This window comes from Amborella trichopoda, chromosome 1 (genome assembly GCF_054954075.1).
Source record: "Amborella trichopoda isolate Santa Cruz 75 chromosome 1, AtrichopodaSantaCruz75HAP2 v2.0, whole genome shotgun sequence".
Lineage (NCBI taxonomy): Eukaryota > Viridiplantae > Streptophyta > Magnoliopsida > Amborellales > Amborellaceae > Amborella > Amborella trichopoda.
Window position 1 is genome coordinate 24,992,198 of NC_142336.1, and position 19,886 is coordinate 25,012,083.

At 36.4% G+C, this 19,886-nt stretch overlaps 1 protein-coding gene across 2 annotated transcripts in view; it reads left to right on the plus strand.

Annotated features, from left to right (window-relative positions):
- Positions 1 to 503: 503 nt before the first annotated feature.
- The window catches only part of LOC18432766 (F-box family protein), a 50,070-nt gene continuing 30,687 nt past the window's right edge, over positions 504 to 19,886 (plus strand). For both annotated transcript variants that reach the window (XR_016046017.1, XM_088853968.1), the window contains exons 1-2: positions 504 to 843; positions 5,036 to 5,190. Coding sequence is in view for 1 of the 2 variants with exons in the window: in XM_088853968.1 (XP_088710094.1) it covers positions 608 to 843; positions 5,036 to 5,190 (391 nt within the window). In the remaining variant the exon portion in view is untranslated. The remainder of the gene's footprint in view (positions 844 to 5,035; positions 5,191 to 19,886) is intronic.

Below are 19,886 nucleotides of genomic sequence, written 5' to 3' on the forward strand. Positions count from 1 at the left end.
TTTTTGGACCGCATATGTAGAAATGCGGTCCAGCCCGCATGAAAACAATTTTCTTTAAATAATGGTTATAATCCAATGGTGTGGTTTCTATAAGGTTGCAACTTTAAACAATCCAATTAAGGTACACTCCCAAAATTTATCATCACAAGTAATTTTGGTGTAAAAAAATTCTTAAGATTATCTCAAAATCTATTTTTCATATCTAATAATCAAAATTTAAACTCAAAAAATGGTTAAAATCAAGTAGATCTACAAGTATATGAGAATCTTTAAAATGGACGGTCTAGATAATGTGTTTACAAAATATACTATTTTTTAAATTCAACTTCTTCTTTTTTTTCATATTTATATATCTCTACATTTTAAAGTCAAGATAATCACTTAGAAGGTTTTTCAACATTAAATCAACCTTCACCCGTAGATTTTCGAGGTGCATTTGTACTTTAAAATCATTTTAAGGTTGCAACTTTATATACAACCTTATATAGACTTTTTCCTAATCCAATAAGAACTCTACGAGAAATAACGCAAAAGGCGGCTATTCCGCTGGTTCGTTTCTTCGTCCGTTCATCTTCGTTTGAAATTAACATTGGAATCGGACAGAGAGATGTTAGAGAGGTATCGGCCATTGGAATTGGGAGAGATGTTGGTATCGAGAGAGAGAGAGATGTTGGAGAGGTATCAGAAATTGGAATTGAGAAAGGCGCTTTCCCGTAGGTATGACTACCCCTCAGCCTGCAAAGAACTGGCCTTCATTCTCAGAGGGCTTTACACTAATGCCCCAAAGAATCTCCAAGCCCTAATGTTTCAGGATACTCTCCTTGCTTTTCAACTTCTTCCAGAGTACTCTCTCCCTCTCTTTCTCTCTCGAATGCTCATTATGCATGTTGTTTGCTTTTCATTTTGTCAAATTTAGCCATGTTGTAATATTTATCATTTCGATGTTCTCAATTGTTGACATTTGAAAAAGGTTTAGTGGTTAGTATATTTGAACTTTGAGAATAAGAGATGCTGCATTCTGAGGCTCTTTTGAGTGCTGGGTTGTCGTCATTGTTTTATTTATTTATTTATTTGGGGTAGTTCTTCATTGTTGTTTGATTAAATGTTTTACATGGTTTGCCGGGGTTGTCTTCTGTAACTTGTTTAACATATGGTTATGCATATTGAAAGTTGTCAGTGTGGATTCCATGTTGAAATTAAGGTTGAGATTCATTCTACGACATTTTCCACATATTGGAATTGAGATGATATGATGACATATTTCCCCCAAAATTAGAATTGAATTGATTTGAGGAGATAACTTTCTCTCACACATGCCGCATGGCAGTTAAACATATGCCTAAACTCCCTCATTAAAGGGTTTCCTCTCCAAATTTTGAGATGTCATAGTCTCCTATTTGCTTGTTGATTAACTGGGGAAATAAGGGTGGCCGGTTGATGTCTATGGTGGTCTTTTTAACTCTTCAAGTATGAAGAGTACAACTTTTTGGGCGGACTTTGAGTTGGCCCTATATATTGTTTGCAAACATGTCACTAAAATTGATGCATATGAAGAAAAAAAAGTTATGAAGGTCCTCTAACATGTATTGGACAGCTCTCCATGCTATGCATCTGATGCGCCTTAGCATGACCACTTTGATCATGAAAAATCTTACAATGGGTTGATTAAGTTTATGAGCATTGAGTGCGAAACAAAATTGTAGAGAAGTTAGTGAGGTCTCATTGCGATGGCATGACAATTGGGCTGTTAGATTGACTAAATCTTTAGCTTAAAGAGGCTTCTCCATTAACCGGGGATCATAATCGTTCCAAAATAATTGGAAGTTTCTTTTGGCCCAAGCCTCTGCATGTTGTCCTCTGAGATGCTGGCACAGAGTGGATTATCTGTGGTGGCTGGTGAGACTAAAATATACAATATTCTATTGGACAGGAGAAATATATATTTGCAACTTCAATCAATGTGATATTGCGCATGACATACAAGCTCAGATATGATGTGGGATCCTCTTCCATGTTCTAAACTTCTAAACGAATACAACATCCTTGTGACACCACTGGAGGATTTCTAGTTTGGAATGTTTGTGTCCTAAGAATGTGCTTCTTTTCAATATATGTTCTGATTGATGACTGAAAAAATGGAACCAGCGGTTCCGCTCTAAAGATATTTAACTTCTCTGCCCTGTGAACAAAAATAGTTTGGCTTGCATCAAGGTAACTCAAGATGTCTGCAAGTAGATCAAATAGTGGTGCGTTCTGCAGCTGCCTTCTTGAAGAACTACTGATTTTGGCCACAAGTATGGGTTGTCATGCTTTTGCAGTCTATTAGAGTAAAAGTACTTCAAAGCATGTCTGAGGTGTCCGATTGAAATACTCTCCCTTGTGTCTCCTTTCATCCTGCACTGTCAACTTCTCCGTTTAATGGTGGATTCATGAAGATAACCCTAAACTTTATCCGCTTAGGTTCTTTCTTTATCCTATTTGTGGCCAGCTCCTCTTGGAGCTTATTGGACAGGTAGATACCAATTGCCATTCCCACCACATACACTTTATTGAATTCTGCATTAAGCTTATGTAGAACTTGAAGATCTTAGAATATAATTGGCCTCCAGTGGATAGGCTTGAATTACTACCTTGGAACTAGAGTTTTAAGAACTTTTCTTGATATGCTGACCATATTTATTTATATTATTATTTGCAAATGATTTAATGGTTTGGTTACTAGGTTGCATGAGAGTGAGACAAACTTCTTGGCACCCTTGATGTCCATCATACATTCTGGTGTCATTCCATTGAACAAAAGGGTTGATGATTCCCTGATTTAGGAATTGCTACGATGAAAATCAGTAATAAGATTAATCAATATTTGCCCCCAGCTATTGGGATTTGGATGGAAAATCACAAATTATAAAAATGCTACCACTAGAATGTGTCTTGTATGTTTTGTGGATGAGATTTTGCAGTGCCTTGGCTTTGGTGGAGTTCAAAAATGTAAAAATTGTGTGGTGAAAGACTTTTAAACCAAAATAACTGATGGGTGATTTTTCTTTTTGTTAGGATCTAGTTATGTGTGTTGAAAAACGTTAGGAAATAACACATAGGCAACATCTATTAGAATTTCGGGGAAGTTGATGGCTTAAAATTTTAATTTACTATGTTAATAGATACCTTAAAGGAATTGCACTATCTACATCTAGATGTTATGCTCAAAACATATAAATAAAAATATTAGGGGGTAATATGAGATAAATTTTGCCTTCTCCCGCCCCAGCGCAAAGTTCTGGGCAAGTTGCCCTTCAACATTCTCATCTTGTTTTGTGTGGACTTGGAGGGAGCTCAAGTGCTTTATGGTTCCCGCATGTTGTGAGTACCTGGGTGGTCTTTTGTGCATACTTCGCACAAACTGCAGAGTCTTCACTGGGGTTCAGCATTTACCTTTCTTCAAATTTTAGAAATTTCTTACTTTCTTTGACCAGGGACTTATTGTAGTGAAAATTTCAATTAGAATCTACAGAAACAGGACATCATCCTGATGTCATAAAAAATAAAAGGGGTTGTGAATGCGGACAAACTAGTAAAATGGAGAAAATTGGAAATATGGGAGTTGGGAAAAATGTAGAACATATGTAAAGCTTTCAAAAACTTAAAAACATAATGTAATTCTGCTCATGACTACAAGTCAAATTGATTAAGTGACGAAATTCAATACTGCAAATTAATTATCCAATTGTACTGCAGAAAGGTAATCCAAGATTAGCAATTAAAAAAAAAAGGAAACAGAAAAGAAAGATGATCTTATGAGATTGATCTACTAAATAATACTTAAAATCAGATGAAAATATCTTTATAGTTCAGCCTTAAAAACTCGCCAGTGCACCTTAGAGCTTTTCCTCGCTAAGTAGAAAGGGCAGTTCAGCTTTGTTGTTTTTCAATTGGAACTTTAAGGATGCAAACCCTTGACCTTCCTCAAACAAACTAGGTGTCTGACCATTGAGAGCAAGCCCATTTATCCGAAAGGTCAAAATTTAATGCATTCCATCAACATCTGTGACTTTTTCTCAAGAATATAGTTTGTTAGGCCTAGTCTTGAAATAAATCATTTATTCCCCTGATATCCTTCTCATCATCAAAAGCATCTTTGTCTTTTGCTAGAATAGTGGGTACAGGAACCCCATCCCTTGTATTAATCTCAAATACTGTGTACATTAGGTCCGAGAATATAAACTCTATGGTTTATAGTCCATATTTAAGTATGAGTACAAGGTTTCTTGCCATGATGCGTAACTCTGTTCTCTAATTTAAGAATTCTATGATGTTCTTCTAATTTGCTGCCAATATCCGTGTTTCTCAGCCTAATCTGTCATCCATTCCTTTCGAATTATATCTTCAGAGGATACACCTTCCTATCTACGTCTTTTTATGTCTTTGACTCCTATTATTTGGTACCATGTTGTACTGTACATGTGTTAAATGCCTCTCACTAACAAGCAAGCCTTGTGTGTGGAGATCCCTTTTAGTCAAAAGAGAGGGGGCGAGCTAAGAAATGCCTTCAATTTGACATGCCGTTAACGGTTAGCCATTCTGGGGTTGGGCATACTAAGTCGTAGGGATACTACGGGCAACTCTTAGCTCCTCGCTGCTCTCTATCTCCGCTAGCACACAAGGACCTGCACTTTCTGTTCAACATCATCAGTAGTATCATGATGATAATGGTATATTTTAGTTGACGGTGGCCATTTTGTGTAGGCCTATGGGATTCATCGATGGGAGTCAATACTATGAAGAACAAGGATTTGATGGCGATGTTTCTCCATCTTTTAGTTTTGACATTAGTGTGCTTTTACGTAAATCCTTGTGATGGTTTTAGTGTTCTCATAACAGTGGTGAAATAACTTCTTAATTCTACTAATTTTTGTGTAATAAATAGAAGATTGAAGATTCATTTCATGAGGTTAGGTGCTGTATGCTATTGATGTCAATTTCAACCACAAACTGAGCGTTTCTTTGTTAGTTTAATCTGCACTTTCAATGAATGCAGAGTCCAGACAAGCTGGGGTACGTCAGCAGCTAACCTCTTGCTCCAAGCAGCAGAAGCTACATTGCCAAAGCAGAAAAGAGCAATGGCAGTTTCTGAGTTTAAACATGCTATAGTTTCTTACAAGAGGCACTGCAAAACTCGACAAGATAAACATGGTAATATCCTGAAATTTTAGAAAAAGCTAAGACTGGCATATGGCTGTTGTGCTGCTTTCTTTTTTTCTTCCTGGAAGTGTTTGAACATGCTTTCATGTAGTTGTACTACTCCTGTGTTTCATTTTGGTTTTTTTTAAGGTGAAATGCATTCAATGAAACATCACCCTGTTTGAAAGAATACTACTATCACTGGCTTTATAAGTCATATAACTCATTCCTTCATTATATGTACAGAATGTCACCAATGCCCATTTCTTATTCATCCAGTGAAATTTGTGGTCACTGATGTTGACGTACGGAGTGGCTTACTTAAAATGTTGATTCTCTTATGAAAGAGTTTGATTGTTTTATTTAGTCTGGTTCAGTCTTTAAATCCTGGCAATTCTCGATTCCGATTGCTGATTTGGATGGGGAATTTATCAGGACTAAACTGGTTCCTGGATGATATGGGTCTCGACCTGGTTCCCCATAAAACCCCTTTTCTTTTTTTTTTTCTTTTTTCTCGAAGCTTAGCTAATGTTTATGTGGTCCCTGCTAAATCCTCACCCCTTCTATTTTAATTTTTATTTTCTTTCATTTATTTTTAAATTTCTTTTTTTTTGGTGGATAGCTGGTAACTTTCTCTTCTTCATTCCTCCCATTCAGACTAAAATCTTCTTGGTGCAATTGGGACCCCACCTAAGAAAAAGAACACAAGGACCTCTACTGGGGAATCTGAAACATATACACGCCTTTTCGTTTTTTCCTGAGGAATAGTTTTATATTATTTTTCAGCTCTAGGTCTTCTTCACTATTTTGCTGTGGATGTGGATTCTACATGGGATGTAGGAAGGAAAGGTGGGAAAATCAAATCCACCTTTTTTCTTGAACATCAAAAAGTAAAATCAGCAATAATGGAGAAACAACATGGTTGTAAATCAAGCCAATAGGTTAACTTTTTTTTTTCATAAAACAAAATTCATTCTAATAACATAAACATCTCATAATGTGATGTCCTCCTTTTTATACATCTATGAAACCCTAAAGTTAACTTAAGATCCAAGCAAACAATGTAGAACTCTAAAATACCCTTAAACAATATTTAAAATTTTAGAAATACCCATGGGAACAGTAATCCATGAATAGTATTTGTGAGTAGTACCCATGAATATAGCCAGTGAATAGTAAAAAAAAAGAAAAGAGAAACTAAGTGTTGGATATTAACCCATATTATAATTCCTAAAAAGTTAACCCTAATGAAAATATAAAACATGCACTCAACTCCATGAATTTAAAAAACAATAATTCTTTGAATCACCTAGGTCTTGATCTCCATCATTCTCCCCCAATTGGAGAAACCTGGCCCTCGAGTTTCGAAATGGGTTGATATGAATCTTCCTCTAAACACAAGGTCTCTCTCCAACTCGAATACTGTACACTGATATTGGGCGTTGATCCTAGGACTTATGGATTATTGGCCTGATCAAAATATCATCGAAAATATCCAGTGTTTGTGGGATGAATTCCTCTAATTGGAAACAAGAAAGGTCAGCCCACAACTGGTGAGAAGAAAATAGCTCTTTACAGTTGCTACCTCCAGTTGTCTCCTCTTTTGCCTCTTCAACACCACCATTATCGCAATCATTACCATCGTTGCAACAACTATCACCATTGTTGGCAACTTGTTCTTTATCATAGAGAGGAACTACAAGTTCTTTGTTTTCATCCAATGGTTCATCAAAAGTAAGATCACCATAAAGGATAGGATAATTATCAAAGATAGGATTACCTAGTTCTATATAAAAACTAGGATCCCTATTAAAGATAGGACTATTTGTGAATTTTTATTTAAAGATGGCCTACGTGCCTATGCCCTTGGCATATATTCTCTCTAAGTGTCTCTCTCTCTCTCTCTCTTTCTTTTAATGTCATGTCTCTTCCCTCCCAATATAATATTATTTTCTAGTATTTAAGCTTGGGGAAGAGAGAGAAAGCAAAAGGAGAGATATATGAACTTGGGAGAGTGATGGAAGTGAGGCCAAAGGCAAAAACCAGCAACCATTAAAGATGGTCATGCGGTATTTTATAAGCACAATGAACTCATAGAAGTTATTTTCTCGATGTTTCGTTTTTTCATCAGTCCTGTTGCTATGATTTTTGAGAGTTTCTGAGCATGCGACTTAGTAACTCTGATAGCTTTTGGTCTGGCTGTGTTAGCTTTTGGTAGTGGTGATAGCTGATGTACGGTTGAAAACCTATCAAACAGTTGATAGCTTAACGCATACCCGATAGCTTGAACGCACGGTCGATAGCTTAACGCACGCCCGATGGCTTGAACGCACGGTCAATAGCTTAAAGCACGCCTGAAAGCTTGAACACACGATCGATAGCTTGAACCCACGCTCAATAGCTTGAACGCACAATCAATAGCTTGAACGCATGCTCGATAGCTTGAACGCACAATCGATAGTTTGAACGCACGCTCAATAGCTTGAATGCGCATTTGATAGTTTAACTCATGTCCGATAAGTTTAACTTACACTCGATGAATTTGACTGCTGCCTGATAAGTAGAACTTACGCTCGATAAGCCTTTGACTAACTCTCATCCTGGGAAAAATTTGGCAGCACCTCCCCTAGACCGGGATAAAGCTTGAATAGAACCAGAACGCTCTTAGTACTAGTCGGACTCCCGTAGGAGTCGGAGTAGGATTTAAAGGTTTTATCTGGAAACCAAAACACTCCTATTACCAGTCGGATTCCCGTAGGAATCAGAGCAGGATTCAGAGGTTAAACAAAGTGGCAACAAAGATCGAGATCTGGAGGGCAAGAAGGTGAGATCATCATGACAAAGCAACATTAAAAAACAAATAAGACAAAACAAAAAGGTGGGAGGAAGAAATGGTGGTCCATGCATACCAAAAGAGCATGATGGACCATCACCAATTTTAACATAAAAAAAGATTTTGAAACTCCAAATTTTTAAATAAAAATTAACAATCCTTCACCAGTTTCAAAAACTACCAGACGGGAAGAAAAGAAGTGAGATCAGGAAAGGAAATACATAAGTGAAGGTGTCATTCAGACTTGAATCTTTATATAATGTTATACAGAACACATATCAGGATAGTGAGTGGACAAACCTTGAATTATGTCCATAAAGGATAAGCTTCCCATGTACCACATATTTCCTTTCAAAAGCTGTAATTTTCTAAAAGGCTTGCATTTATGGCCCTGCACTCTACCTGGTTTTCATGAGCACTCTAGGGAATGTCCAACTCCCATAGAAAACAACCTCCACTTCCACACTCATATAGGTGAGTCTATGGAAGATGTTTTGCAATGGAACATCCCAGCCTAGGCCTTACATTATCTTGGCAAATAGAATCATTAAGAGCCGTGCTCAACCTCTCTACTCATTGCAATAATTGTACCAACGGCAGGAATGAGGCAGAAATTAGTAACTTTCCATTAAATAAATTTGGTACAAACATACATAAGACATCACACGAGTGACTTGTTTTCCCTTTGAACCATAGACTCGGTACCACCTTGTTCTTAGGTAGGATTCCCCCTCACACTGTGACATAATGCTAATAGGCATCAATCCCATCCCTCTAGCTGTCTTCCAAACTTGGTTCCTTGCAAGGCTTTTGGTTAATGGATCCGCCAAGTTCTGGTTTGAGCGAACATGGAGTACTTATATCACTCCATCTTCCAACAGAAGTCTCAACTGACTATGCCTCAAGCGAATATATCTGGATTTTCCAAGATAAATTTTACTTTTCGCTCGATATACAGCAACTTTACAGTCATACCAAATTGAGACTACAAACATGGGCTCAAAGGCAAGTGGTACATCTACCAACAAGTTCCTTAGCCACTCAGCCTCCTTACTAGCGACTTCCAAGGCTATTAACTCCAATTCCATCGTGGATTTGGAGATAGAAGTTTCTTCTTGGAGCGCCAAGTGATGGCTCCCCCACCATAGGTGAAGATCCATCCGCTAGTATACATGGATTCATCTGAATCCATAATCTAGTTTGCATCATTGTATCCTTGCAATACAACTGATTCACCCACATAATGTAGGCCATGGTCTATGGTTCCTTTGAGATATCTCAATACCCTATAGACTGCATTCCAATGCTCTTGACCTGGGTTACTGGTATATCTACTCAGTTTACCCACAATGAAGGCTATATCTGGTCTAGTGCATGACATTGCATACATTATACATCCAATGACTCTAGCATAGTCCAATTGGGAAACGAGACCTTCACGGTTCTTTCTGAGTTTAATGTGAGCATCGTAAGGGGTTAAAATTGGCTTTGAATCAAAGTGATCAAATCTTTTGAGCAAACATACCCAGTTGGTTGTCTCACTATTTTAATTCCAAGTATCACATCAGCTAGCCCCATGTCTTTCGCATTAAATTCAGAGGACAATAACTTCTTTGTGTCCTTAATCCATGCAGTATTGCTACCTAATATGAGCATGCCATCTACATACAAGCAAATTATAACTACTGCACTATCACAAACTCTGGTGTAAACACATGTATCAGTATCAGTGATTTGAAATCCATGTGATAAAATAATTCTATTGAATTTTTCATGCCATTGCTTGGGTGCTTGCTTCAAACCATATAAGGATTTTACAAGTTTACAAACTTTGTGCTCTTGTTCCTTAAAAGACAAATCCCTCTAGTTGCTCAACATAAATTTCTTCATCTAGTTCACCATGGAGAAAAGATGTTTTGACATCCACCTAGTGAGTCTCTAGATGGTGTATTGAGGCCAACGCTATGAGAACCTGAATGGTAGCTATACGAGCAACTAGTGCATAGGTATCAAAGAAATCAACACCTTCCTTTTGTTTAAATGATTTCGCAACCAGTCTTGCTTTATATTTTTCAATGGTACGGCCTTTATTTTCTTTTTGAAAATCCATTTACATCCTAAGGGCTTAACACCATGAAGTAAATCAGCTCTCTAGTATTGATGTCATCTCATCGTTGATTGCCTCCCTCTAAAAAGGAGCGTCAGATGAGGACATGTCATTTTTAAAAGTTTTAGGATCTTCTTCCAAAAGATACATCTGGAAGTCAGGACCAAAGTCAGTTGGTTTCCTGATTCTCTTACTTCTCTTGGGTTCAAAGTGCTCAGGGTTTTCATGTTCATCAATTTTACGTTTACAAGGTCGAGCTTCATATTCATTATCCTGCTCACCAATAAATGCATATTAAAAAAATTCTGTATCTCTGGACTCTATGACTACGTTTGAGTCCAGGTCCAGAAATCTATAGGCTTTGTTGTGTTCAACATAACCCACAAAAACACACTTTATAGATCTAGGTCCAAGTTTGGGCCTCTTAAGGTCAGGGAGCCTTACCAAGGCTGCGTATCCCTAAGCCTTGAGAAAACCTAGATGAGGTTTCCTACCTTTCCAACTTTCATATGTTGAAGCACTAGAATTCGAATGTGGTATACGGCTTAAATAAAACAAGCAGACATTAGGGCTTCTCCCCAAAGATTAGTAGGGAGGTTGGAATTGATGAGCATGGCTTTGACCATGTCCATAAGAGTACGATTTTGTCTTTCAGCTAAGTCATTCTGTTGTGGTGTGTATGGGGCAGTAACTTGGTGAATTATTCTATTTTCTTCACAATAGTTGGTGAAATCAGCGTAACAGTATTCACCACCTCTGTCACTTCTGAAAACTTTAATTTTAGAATTTAGTTGGTTCTTAACTTCTGTTTTGTAAACCTTGAATTTCTCAAATACTTCATCTTTGTTTCTTATCAAATAAACATACGTGTATCTTGAGAAATCATCTACGAAAGTGACAATATTTCTTTCCACCATGTGTTTGTACGCCTCTCAGATCATAGACATCACTATGAATTAATTCCAATAACCTGAAACCTCTTTCTGCCTTAGGAAAGGGTTTTCTTGTGATCGTAAACCGTACACAGATTTCACACAGAGTATTCTCTAAAGTCACACACTTAGGAATTAGGTCTAAACTACTCATTTTTGTTAATGCATGATAATTAACATGTCCTAATGGCATAAGGAAAAGAATCAAGCATATACACCGAATGAGATGTAACTATTTCATTATGAAGATTGAGTTTGAACATACCATCCGAGGCGTAGCCCATTCCTACAAAGACATCATTCTTCTATTGCCTAGACATGGAATGCATCATCAAGTTTAATATCATTCGATGCTAGTTCATTTGCTATGATTTGAAAATCATGAATTTGAGCCAAAATCGGTTCTTCTTCTGTAATTTTAAAATTTAAGTATATGCTAATGAGATACTTCTTTCTGCTAGCATCTTCTTCTCTATATTTAGTGTCTCGAGCTGCTCGTAGTTCCTTTGCATTTGGCATTCCTGAGTATATATCAAACAATAGATCTCTTAGAGCATTCAGGATATGCCTTTTGCATATATAATCATTTTCGTCTCATGCTGTAATTTCTTCGGTAATCCGATCTGCAGATGTCTAATCACCGATAGTTGTCAAGGAAGTACTTGGAGCAATAGGGTGTGGTTCTTTTAGAACATATTCCACTTTTAAGGTCTTAAGTAAGAATAGTACTTTCATCTGCCATCGTCTGAAATTAAGTCCATCAAAGCGATCCAACCTGACAAAATCTTGAGTTATAGCCTTAAGCGAGCTTCCTACAGCCATCGCGTTTGATCAACACTTCAAAATGGTTAGTTTTGATTGTGGTGATAGCTGACGCACGATTGAAAACTTAACGCACAGTCTATAGTTTTAACGCACAATGAATAGCTTAACATGCGGTCGATTGCTTAACACACTGTCGATAGCTTAATGCACGGTCGATAGCTTAATACACGGTTGATAGCTTAATGCATGGTTGATAGCATAACGCACGGTCGATAGCTTAACGCACAATTGATAGCATGACGCATGGTCGATAGCTTAACGCATTCCCAATTAGTCTAACTGTCGCCTGATAGGTGAAACTTACGCTCGATAAGCCTTTCACTATCTCACATCCTGGAAAAAATTCAGCAGCACCTACCCTAAACCGGGATAAAGCCTGAGTAGAACCAGAACTCTCCTAGTACCAGTCAGACTCCCATAGGAATCGGATCAAGATTCGGAGGTTATATATGGAAACTGAAACACTCCTAGTACCAGTTGGATTCCTGTAGGAATCAGAGCAGGATTCATAGGTTAAACAAGGTGCAGTAAAATCCGGGATCTGGAGGCACAAGATGAGCTCTCTTTCTTTGAATTGTTGATCACCCCCTACCCAGCTCAAAACCGAGATGCAATTGGGTATCTGGTGAACACACCCCCAAGATACATCCAAATAAAAAACTATCAGAGTTACTGAGTTGCATGCTCAGAAACTCTAAAAACTCACAACAACAAAACTGGTCTTACTCAAGGAAAAATGAAACAGCAAGAAAATAACTTCTATGAGTTCATTGTGCTTATAAAATACCTCATACCCCTCTTTAATGGTTGCTGGTTTTTGCCTTTGGCCTCACTCTCATCACTTTCCCAAGTTCGTACATCTCCTTTTTTGCTTTCTCTCTCTTCCCCAAGCTTAAATACTAGAAAAATAATATTATATTGGGAGGCAAGAGAAGTGAAATTAAAAGAGAGAGAGAGAGAGAGACTTGCAGAGAGTAATATGCCAAGTACATAGGAACGTGGCCCATGGGGGACAAGGATGGTGAGGTCATCATGAGCATAACAACATTAAAAGCAAATAAAACAAAAACAAAAACAAAAAGTTTGGAGGAAAAGGTGGTGGTCCATGCATACCAAAAGAGCACATTGGACTATCACCAATTTTAACACGAAAAAAAACAAAGGATTTTGAAGCTCCAATTTTTTAAAATAAAAATTAACACTATCCACTAATTCAAAAAATTTTAAATCCAATTGAAAATTAGATCCTTGTTTTTCTCCTTCAAAATTATGTTCCCATCGATACCAATGCACATCACAACCATTACATAACTTGACATGTCAGTATTCTATTCCCACTCAGGCTCGGACTCTGATTCATGCTAAACTCCGTAAAAAACCTCTTGATTTGAATCTATTCATGTAGATTCCTCTTTGTTTAGGGCACATTGTTGCTAGTCTCTCTTGTGCAACACCTGTGTAACCCTTTTCATTCAATAGTGCTTATGATGCAAGGAACCTGTTATAAGTATTTCTTGTACTTGGTATACTACATGTTCATAATAATGGGTCAAACTTGTTGAATAAAATTTTTGAAAAAAAGAAACCTGACGTATACTAGGAATGGTAACGTGCCAAAATTGACAATGTCTTCTTTTGTAACAAAAGAATGACTGTTGACTTTTCACTATACCCCTTTCATTTGACATTAGGTCTTATGAAGCGTCATCTAAATGAGTATGGCTCTTTGATACCTGGTTATGTTATACATTAATTACACAGGTACAACTATGATATGATACAGATAGTAGTACTAGATAATATTAGAAAGTTGTGCCTATGAATGAGACTCATTAAAATTAGGTCACAATATGGTATATCTAAAGTCGTGATATTTCAATTGATGTATATGTGATATATCAAAAATATCATATTAGTGTTTGACATGATATATCTAAGACATGAAATATAGTTTCTCTAAAATATAAAGATTCTGGAGGTTATTTGGTTACCGCTTGAAACAAGTTTTGTAGAACTAAATGTCAACAGGTCATCCTAATATAACCAACTCATGGCGAGAGGCGATGGGATAATTTTGAATCTTGATAAGGAGTAGATAATAGCATTTTCACATGATGATGGTCTAATCATGAATACCATATGAAATTTCACGTCATTCTTGCGAGTGTACGCTTTGTTGAACAACTGGGCTTTAGGAGGAATCAGATCAAGATTGGCTTGTAGTTCCATCCAATGCAAAGATGATGTCCTATGGAGTGGGTGCTTGTGTTGGTTACATTTCAATGAATTAATTATCCTTAGAACAGAGATGCGTGATTCCTTTGGAGAAGAAATCAGCCATGGATTTCTTAGTGGGTAACCTTTAACCCTGATCTATGCCACATCTCTTTGAGACTGTGTAGTTATATCATTTCGGCCAAAAGAACAAGGGTGTCTTGTACATTTCACAACTAAGACTTGCACATTCATTTGTTGGAATGCTGCACTAGTTTTTTTTTTTTTTTTTTGAAAAAAGTGGCTGTATTGTGTTGGGTGTCAGAGAATCTAGAGAGAGAAGAGAAAAGGGAAAAACAAGAGAAGAGAGAGAGATGAGAGACGTGAGATAGAGAAGAGAGAGATTGAGAGATGTGTGAGATAGAAAGGTGACGTGAGGTACAAAACTAACCCCACAAACACCTCTTAAACCACTTATATATTACTAATAAACTATATGAAAGTGCAAAACTGGCCATATAAAATAGGAAAGGACAATTAGGTCCTAGAACTAAAATAAAAAGGACTTTAACATCCCCCCTCAAGCTGGAGCATGTGTCACCTATGCTAAGCTTGGAATTGTTTGGAACATATTATGACCATGGCCTTTGGTGATGATGTCTACCAACTGATCCATAGATTTCACGTATGGAGTAGGAACCTGATTAATAGCAACTTTCTCTCGGATAAAATGACATTCTACTTCAATGTGCTTGGTCCTTTCATGAAACACCGGATTACTGGTTATGTAACTGGCAACTATATAATCGCAATACATCTTTTTAGGTTCAGCAACGGTAAACCTCATCTCCTGCATCAAAGTTTTTAGCCACATCAATTTACATGTAGTATGTGCCATTGCTCGTCACAAGACACTTGAACACAGGGTATGTCGGAGGGAATCAGGGAAGATATCTTTTCTCCCCTCTTCACATGATATTGACATGTGAGAGGGTTGGCGACCTCAGCAATGAGATTTCTGTAACTATGGCTAATAGTGTTAACAATGTGTTACACTGTTAACACACTGTTAAGTGTGTGTAAACACAGAGTTAACAGTATGTTAACACACTCAAACTGTTAACACAATTAACAGTGTCAGTGTTAACATAGTTAGCAGTGTGTTGACACACTGTTCGCTGTTACACATTAACACACAATTAACAAGGTGTTAACATAACAGTGCATTAGTGTTAGGTTAACACATTGTTAACTGTGGGCTAACACCCTGTTAATTGCGTGAGAGTTAACAGTGAACTCACATTGTTAGCAGTTAAGAGTATGTTAGTGCTGTTAAATATAGTAAAAATATTTGAGAATTGATACCTGAGATATAGGAAAAAAATTCCTATGTCCAATATTCAATTGCAATCTTCATCTTCATCATCAACAATAGAAGCATGAGTGTTAGAATTATGATGCACATGCACCCCGTAAAACTTAAACACGAATATAATGATACTATTTAAGTTCAAAAAAACAATAATTTTGAAAAATAATCAACCAACAACAATTTGAAATTGAAATTAGTTTACATTCTAAATCATTTTGCAACCAGCTTTTTGTACACATCAATGCTGATACTGTTGATGGATGCTAAGAACCGCGATACTGGTCAAGAACTCTTCACCCTATAGTAAATGTTGACTCGAATGCTACTATGGAAATAGGAATCACCAAAATATCTAGAACCATTATTGAGAGGTTGGGGAACCTTAGTGCATTAGTTTGCCATCAATTTAAGATGTTGAACTCTTCACTCAGCGATAGTGGCAAGACAAGTTCCTCCATATGTATCCAATTCTGATTTTCTTAGCATACTGCTAGAATGCCTTTGAATGAATCTGTGATAATCCCTCTTTCTCATATGATGAGTACCAGAGCCACTGTGGAAAGAAGATTGATCTTCAACTGAATTACTTGTACTATTGGAACTGGATGGTTCATTTGATTCATACTCCATATAGAGCTCATAAACTCCTTGTCGAACCATCATAATTTGTTATGTTACCTCATCACCATATATTTGTGCATGGTAGTATTCAACCAACTCAAGTTTATATTGAGGATCAACAACACATGCAATTGCCTACGTTAAATTACATATCTTCCAATATTAGCCAAGCTTTTGTTTCATTTTGGTGGCCAAACTGTTCAAAAAGGCATAGGCGCCCCTGCCTAGGCATTTTGGGAGCCCTGCCGCCTAGGCGGCTTGGTGCTTGCCAGGAACAGGGATGGGTAGGGACTATTAATTAAGATACAAGTTATAATATAGTTATTTAATAATAAATATATCCATAAGATTTGGTTTTGGATATTAAATATTCACAAAAAATCAATTTCATCCAAAGTTTATGGCTAACAAAATATAAGTTCAAATCAATAAATATTCCATCTACAAATATGTAAAAATATCAAAAAAGTAAAACAAAACTAATAGGATATCAAAACATCACACATCATACAAAATAAGAACCAATTTATTTATAAAAGAAGTCGATATATAACCAATTTCATTGTCTAAACGAGTTACTAATCAATTAATCACAACAAAAAATCAATATTTCAACTACAAACATGTAAATATGTCATAGAAGGAAAAAAAAGTTAAAAAAAGAAAAATCAAATGATTCAAAACATAATACATTATAGAAAAAAACTCAAAATAATGCTATAAAATATCAAAATGAAAATGATGTCGGCTCAAACCTCGTCTATTCGATCGCCAAAGTCCTCATTATTGACAACTAAAAGCTCCGAAAACTACCACGAAGCATTGCCGTTGATTTTGGAAGAAATCGAAAAATAACATTTATTGATATTTCGATTAATCACAAAATAGAGGTTTTTTAGGGAGTTTTTCTCTTTCTAGATGGCACAGATTTGGTTTTGGGGGTTTAGAATGTCCCCCAAAAACCCTTTGCCCCCATTTTTAAGGGGGGGAAATTATTATTTTGACCGTAGCCGAGGGCATTTTTTTGCTCACAACAGCATGCGTTGAGGCAGCGCCTAGGCGGTTGTGTAGACTGCAGTGCCTAGGCGGGAGCCTAGAAGCAAGGCACTTGTGTTCGCCACTTAGGTTCTACCTAGGCGTTTTAGGCTGCTGGGTGGCCATGGAACTAATGGAACTTAAACTCCATTATCTCAAAGACAAATGGATCTTACATACTTTGGAGAAAATAGAGATTAGCAGTTTGATACTTGGAGCCCAAAAAACATTTCTAACATTATAAAAAGCTTTTAAACAACTACAAATTTCTCCTGCTCTCTGCTAATCAACATCAAATGGTACTAAGATAGACATTGATTCCCATTGAGTAAAGCGAGAAAATCTCTTTTAGTTCTAAGTCAACCTCTAGCATCTTGTATGTTGAGTTCCATCGAGTTGGAACGTCAAAACATATATTTATTTTACTTTCAATCCTAAGGAGGTTGATTCCCTCATTAAATATGTATTGCCTTCCTTGAGATGCCTTAATGAACTTGATAATATCTTGGATCTTTTCAACTATCAATATATTACGCCTAAACCATCGTGCATAATAAGATTTAGAATATGGGCACAACAACGCACATGAAATATCTTATTTTCAAATAAGTGATGTCTTTCAAGATAATTTAGTAATTAGAGATGTTGCAACTACATCATTGGATGATGCAATGCCTAAAGTTCTATTAAACAACTTTTGTTCAATATTCCAATGCATCAATAAATCTAGGAAAACAGTAGCAATGGCGTCTCCTTTATGAGGAGCTGGCACATATACCAAACTAAGGATTCGTTTTTTGCAATAGCCATGCATCATCAATGTAATGGGCAGTTAAGCATAGATAACCTTGATTGTAACATGAGTATCATATGTCTGTGGTAAGGCTAAAACGACTGGGGATCTTCTCTAACCGCTTGTGCAATTTCTTAGTTTCCTTTTTATAAATTTTCATGATGCCGGATTTTATGGTATTGCTGGTAACCATCTTAAATAATGGTTGTAGGTTTCTTACAAAAGTACTAAAACCAATGTGCTCGACAATTGTAAAGGGCTTGATCATTTAAGATGATCAATTTGGCTGATCATTTCTACTTCGCGCTTAATTAAATTTAAAGTTGCTCAAACCCCCTTCCCCTTTTTCCAAAGAAGCCACTAACATTTGCTAACTTGGACCTAGGCGCAATTTGTTAGGACATCTATCTAGGTGCTTTTTTTTCAATGGCTAGTCCCATGTGTACTAGCCCCAACTAACTGTTTCTGACAATGTTTACGTGCAGCTTTTAGACTACCATTGGCCTGTTTAATTTTTTTCAAACTTATCCCAAACTTAATAACTTGTTTTACATTTAGCGAATGAGGTATTATGCGTTGGCATATCTACTATTTCAGTCTCTTGATTTTCTCCATCAACAGACATATAAAAAGTCAATTGTTCAAAAATAGCCGAAATACCATGGCGACCTATGTTAAAAAAAAAAGCACACAATAGTTTGAAATACATATTTATTATAAAAAACATGATTGTAATAAGAACACAATAGTATCAAAGAAGAATATAGCACTATAGTATCAAAGAAGAGAAAGATCATCAACTGATGTCACTCCATGTCCCTCCCATCTTGAGAATTTCTTATCATAATAGTTAGAGTAATAATTATGGCAACACATAATGAAGGCGATTTCATATATGCATATGTTCAACTAATCGTATAAAGAAATAATAATGAATGAATTAAAATTATTTATAAAAAATATTGGCATCATTAAATGATAAATAATAAGTTAAAACATAATTATGTAATTAATTTAATTCATTATAATAGTTCTGTTTAGTTCTAATAATAATAGTTCTTACTAAGGGTAGGGCCCTTGATAGAGAAAAATGGAGGAACATGATTCATGTGGCCGACCCCAAATACTTGGGATAAGGCTTGGATGACGATGATGATGAATAATAGTTCTGTTTTGAGAGAGAGAGAGAGGTACTGCAGTAGAGTGATTCAATTATTTTGCCCCATTCCTTGTGAAGAAACAGCAAGAGAAGGCTAAATAGGTTCAAATTAGAAGAGCTCTCTTATAAGTAATAATTTAGGTTAGGTGCAAAGTATTAGCGGAGTACAATCCCACCATTAATATGGCCCCTTCTAGATTCTAGAAGTTTAAAATAAAATAAAATAGAGATAATTTCAAATACAATGGATAACAACTACATATTTAAAGATGAAAAAAGAATGATGCTTTCAAAGCCAAAAAAGTTTCCAATTTCTAAAGATTAAACCAAAGCAAAAGCAACAAATACCATCACTTTGTCTCATTAATAGTTAAACAACAAAACAAATAGAATCCAAATAAATAAAAAATAAATCATCATCATTGTCAAAGCCTTTTCCCAACTAATTGGGGTCGGCTACAGAAATCCTAGTTTGTCATTCTGCTCTATTAAGGGCCATACCCTCAATGAGACCATAAGTCCCCATATCGTTTCTTACTACTTCCACCTATGTTCTTTTGAACCTACCCCTTGCCATTTTTGAACCTTCCACTTGAACTAACTGGCCATGTCTGTGTCACACATGGCCAGCCCACCTAAGTCTACACACTCTCATCTTATCCGCTACTGTTGCCACACCTAAATTTTCTTGAATGTATTCATTTCAAATTTTATCCCTTCTTGTCTTGCCATTCATCCATCTCAACATCCTTATCTCTAATACACTCATTCTAATTTTTTTTTTTGACTGTCCAACATTCCACCCTATAGAGCAAAG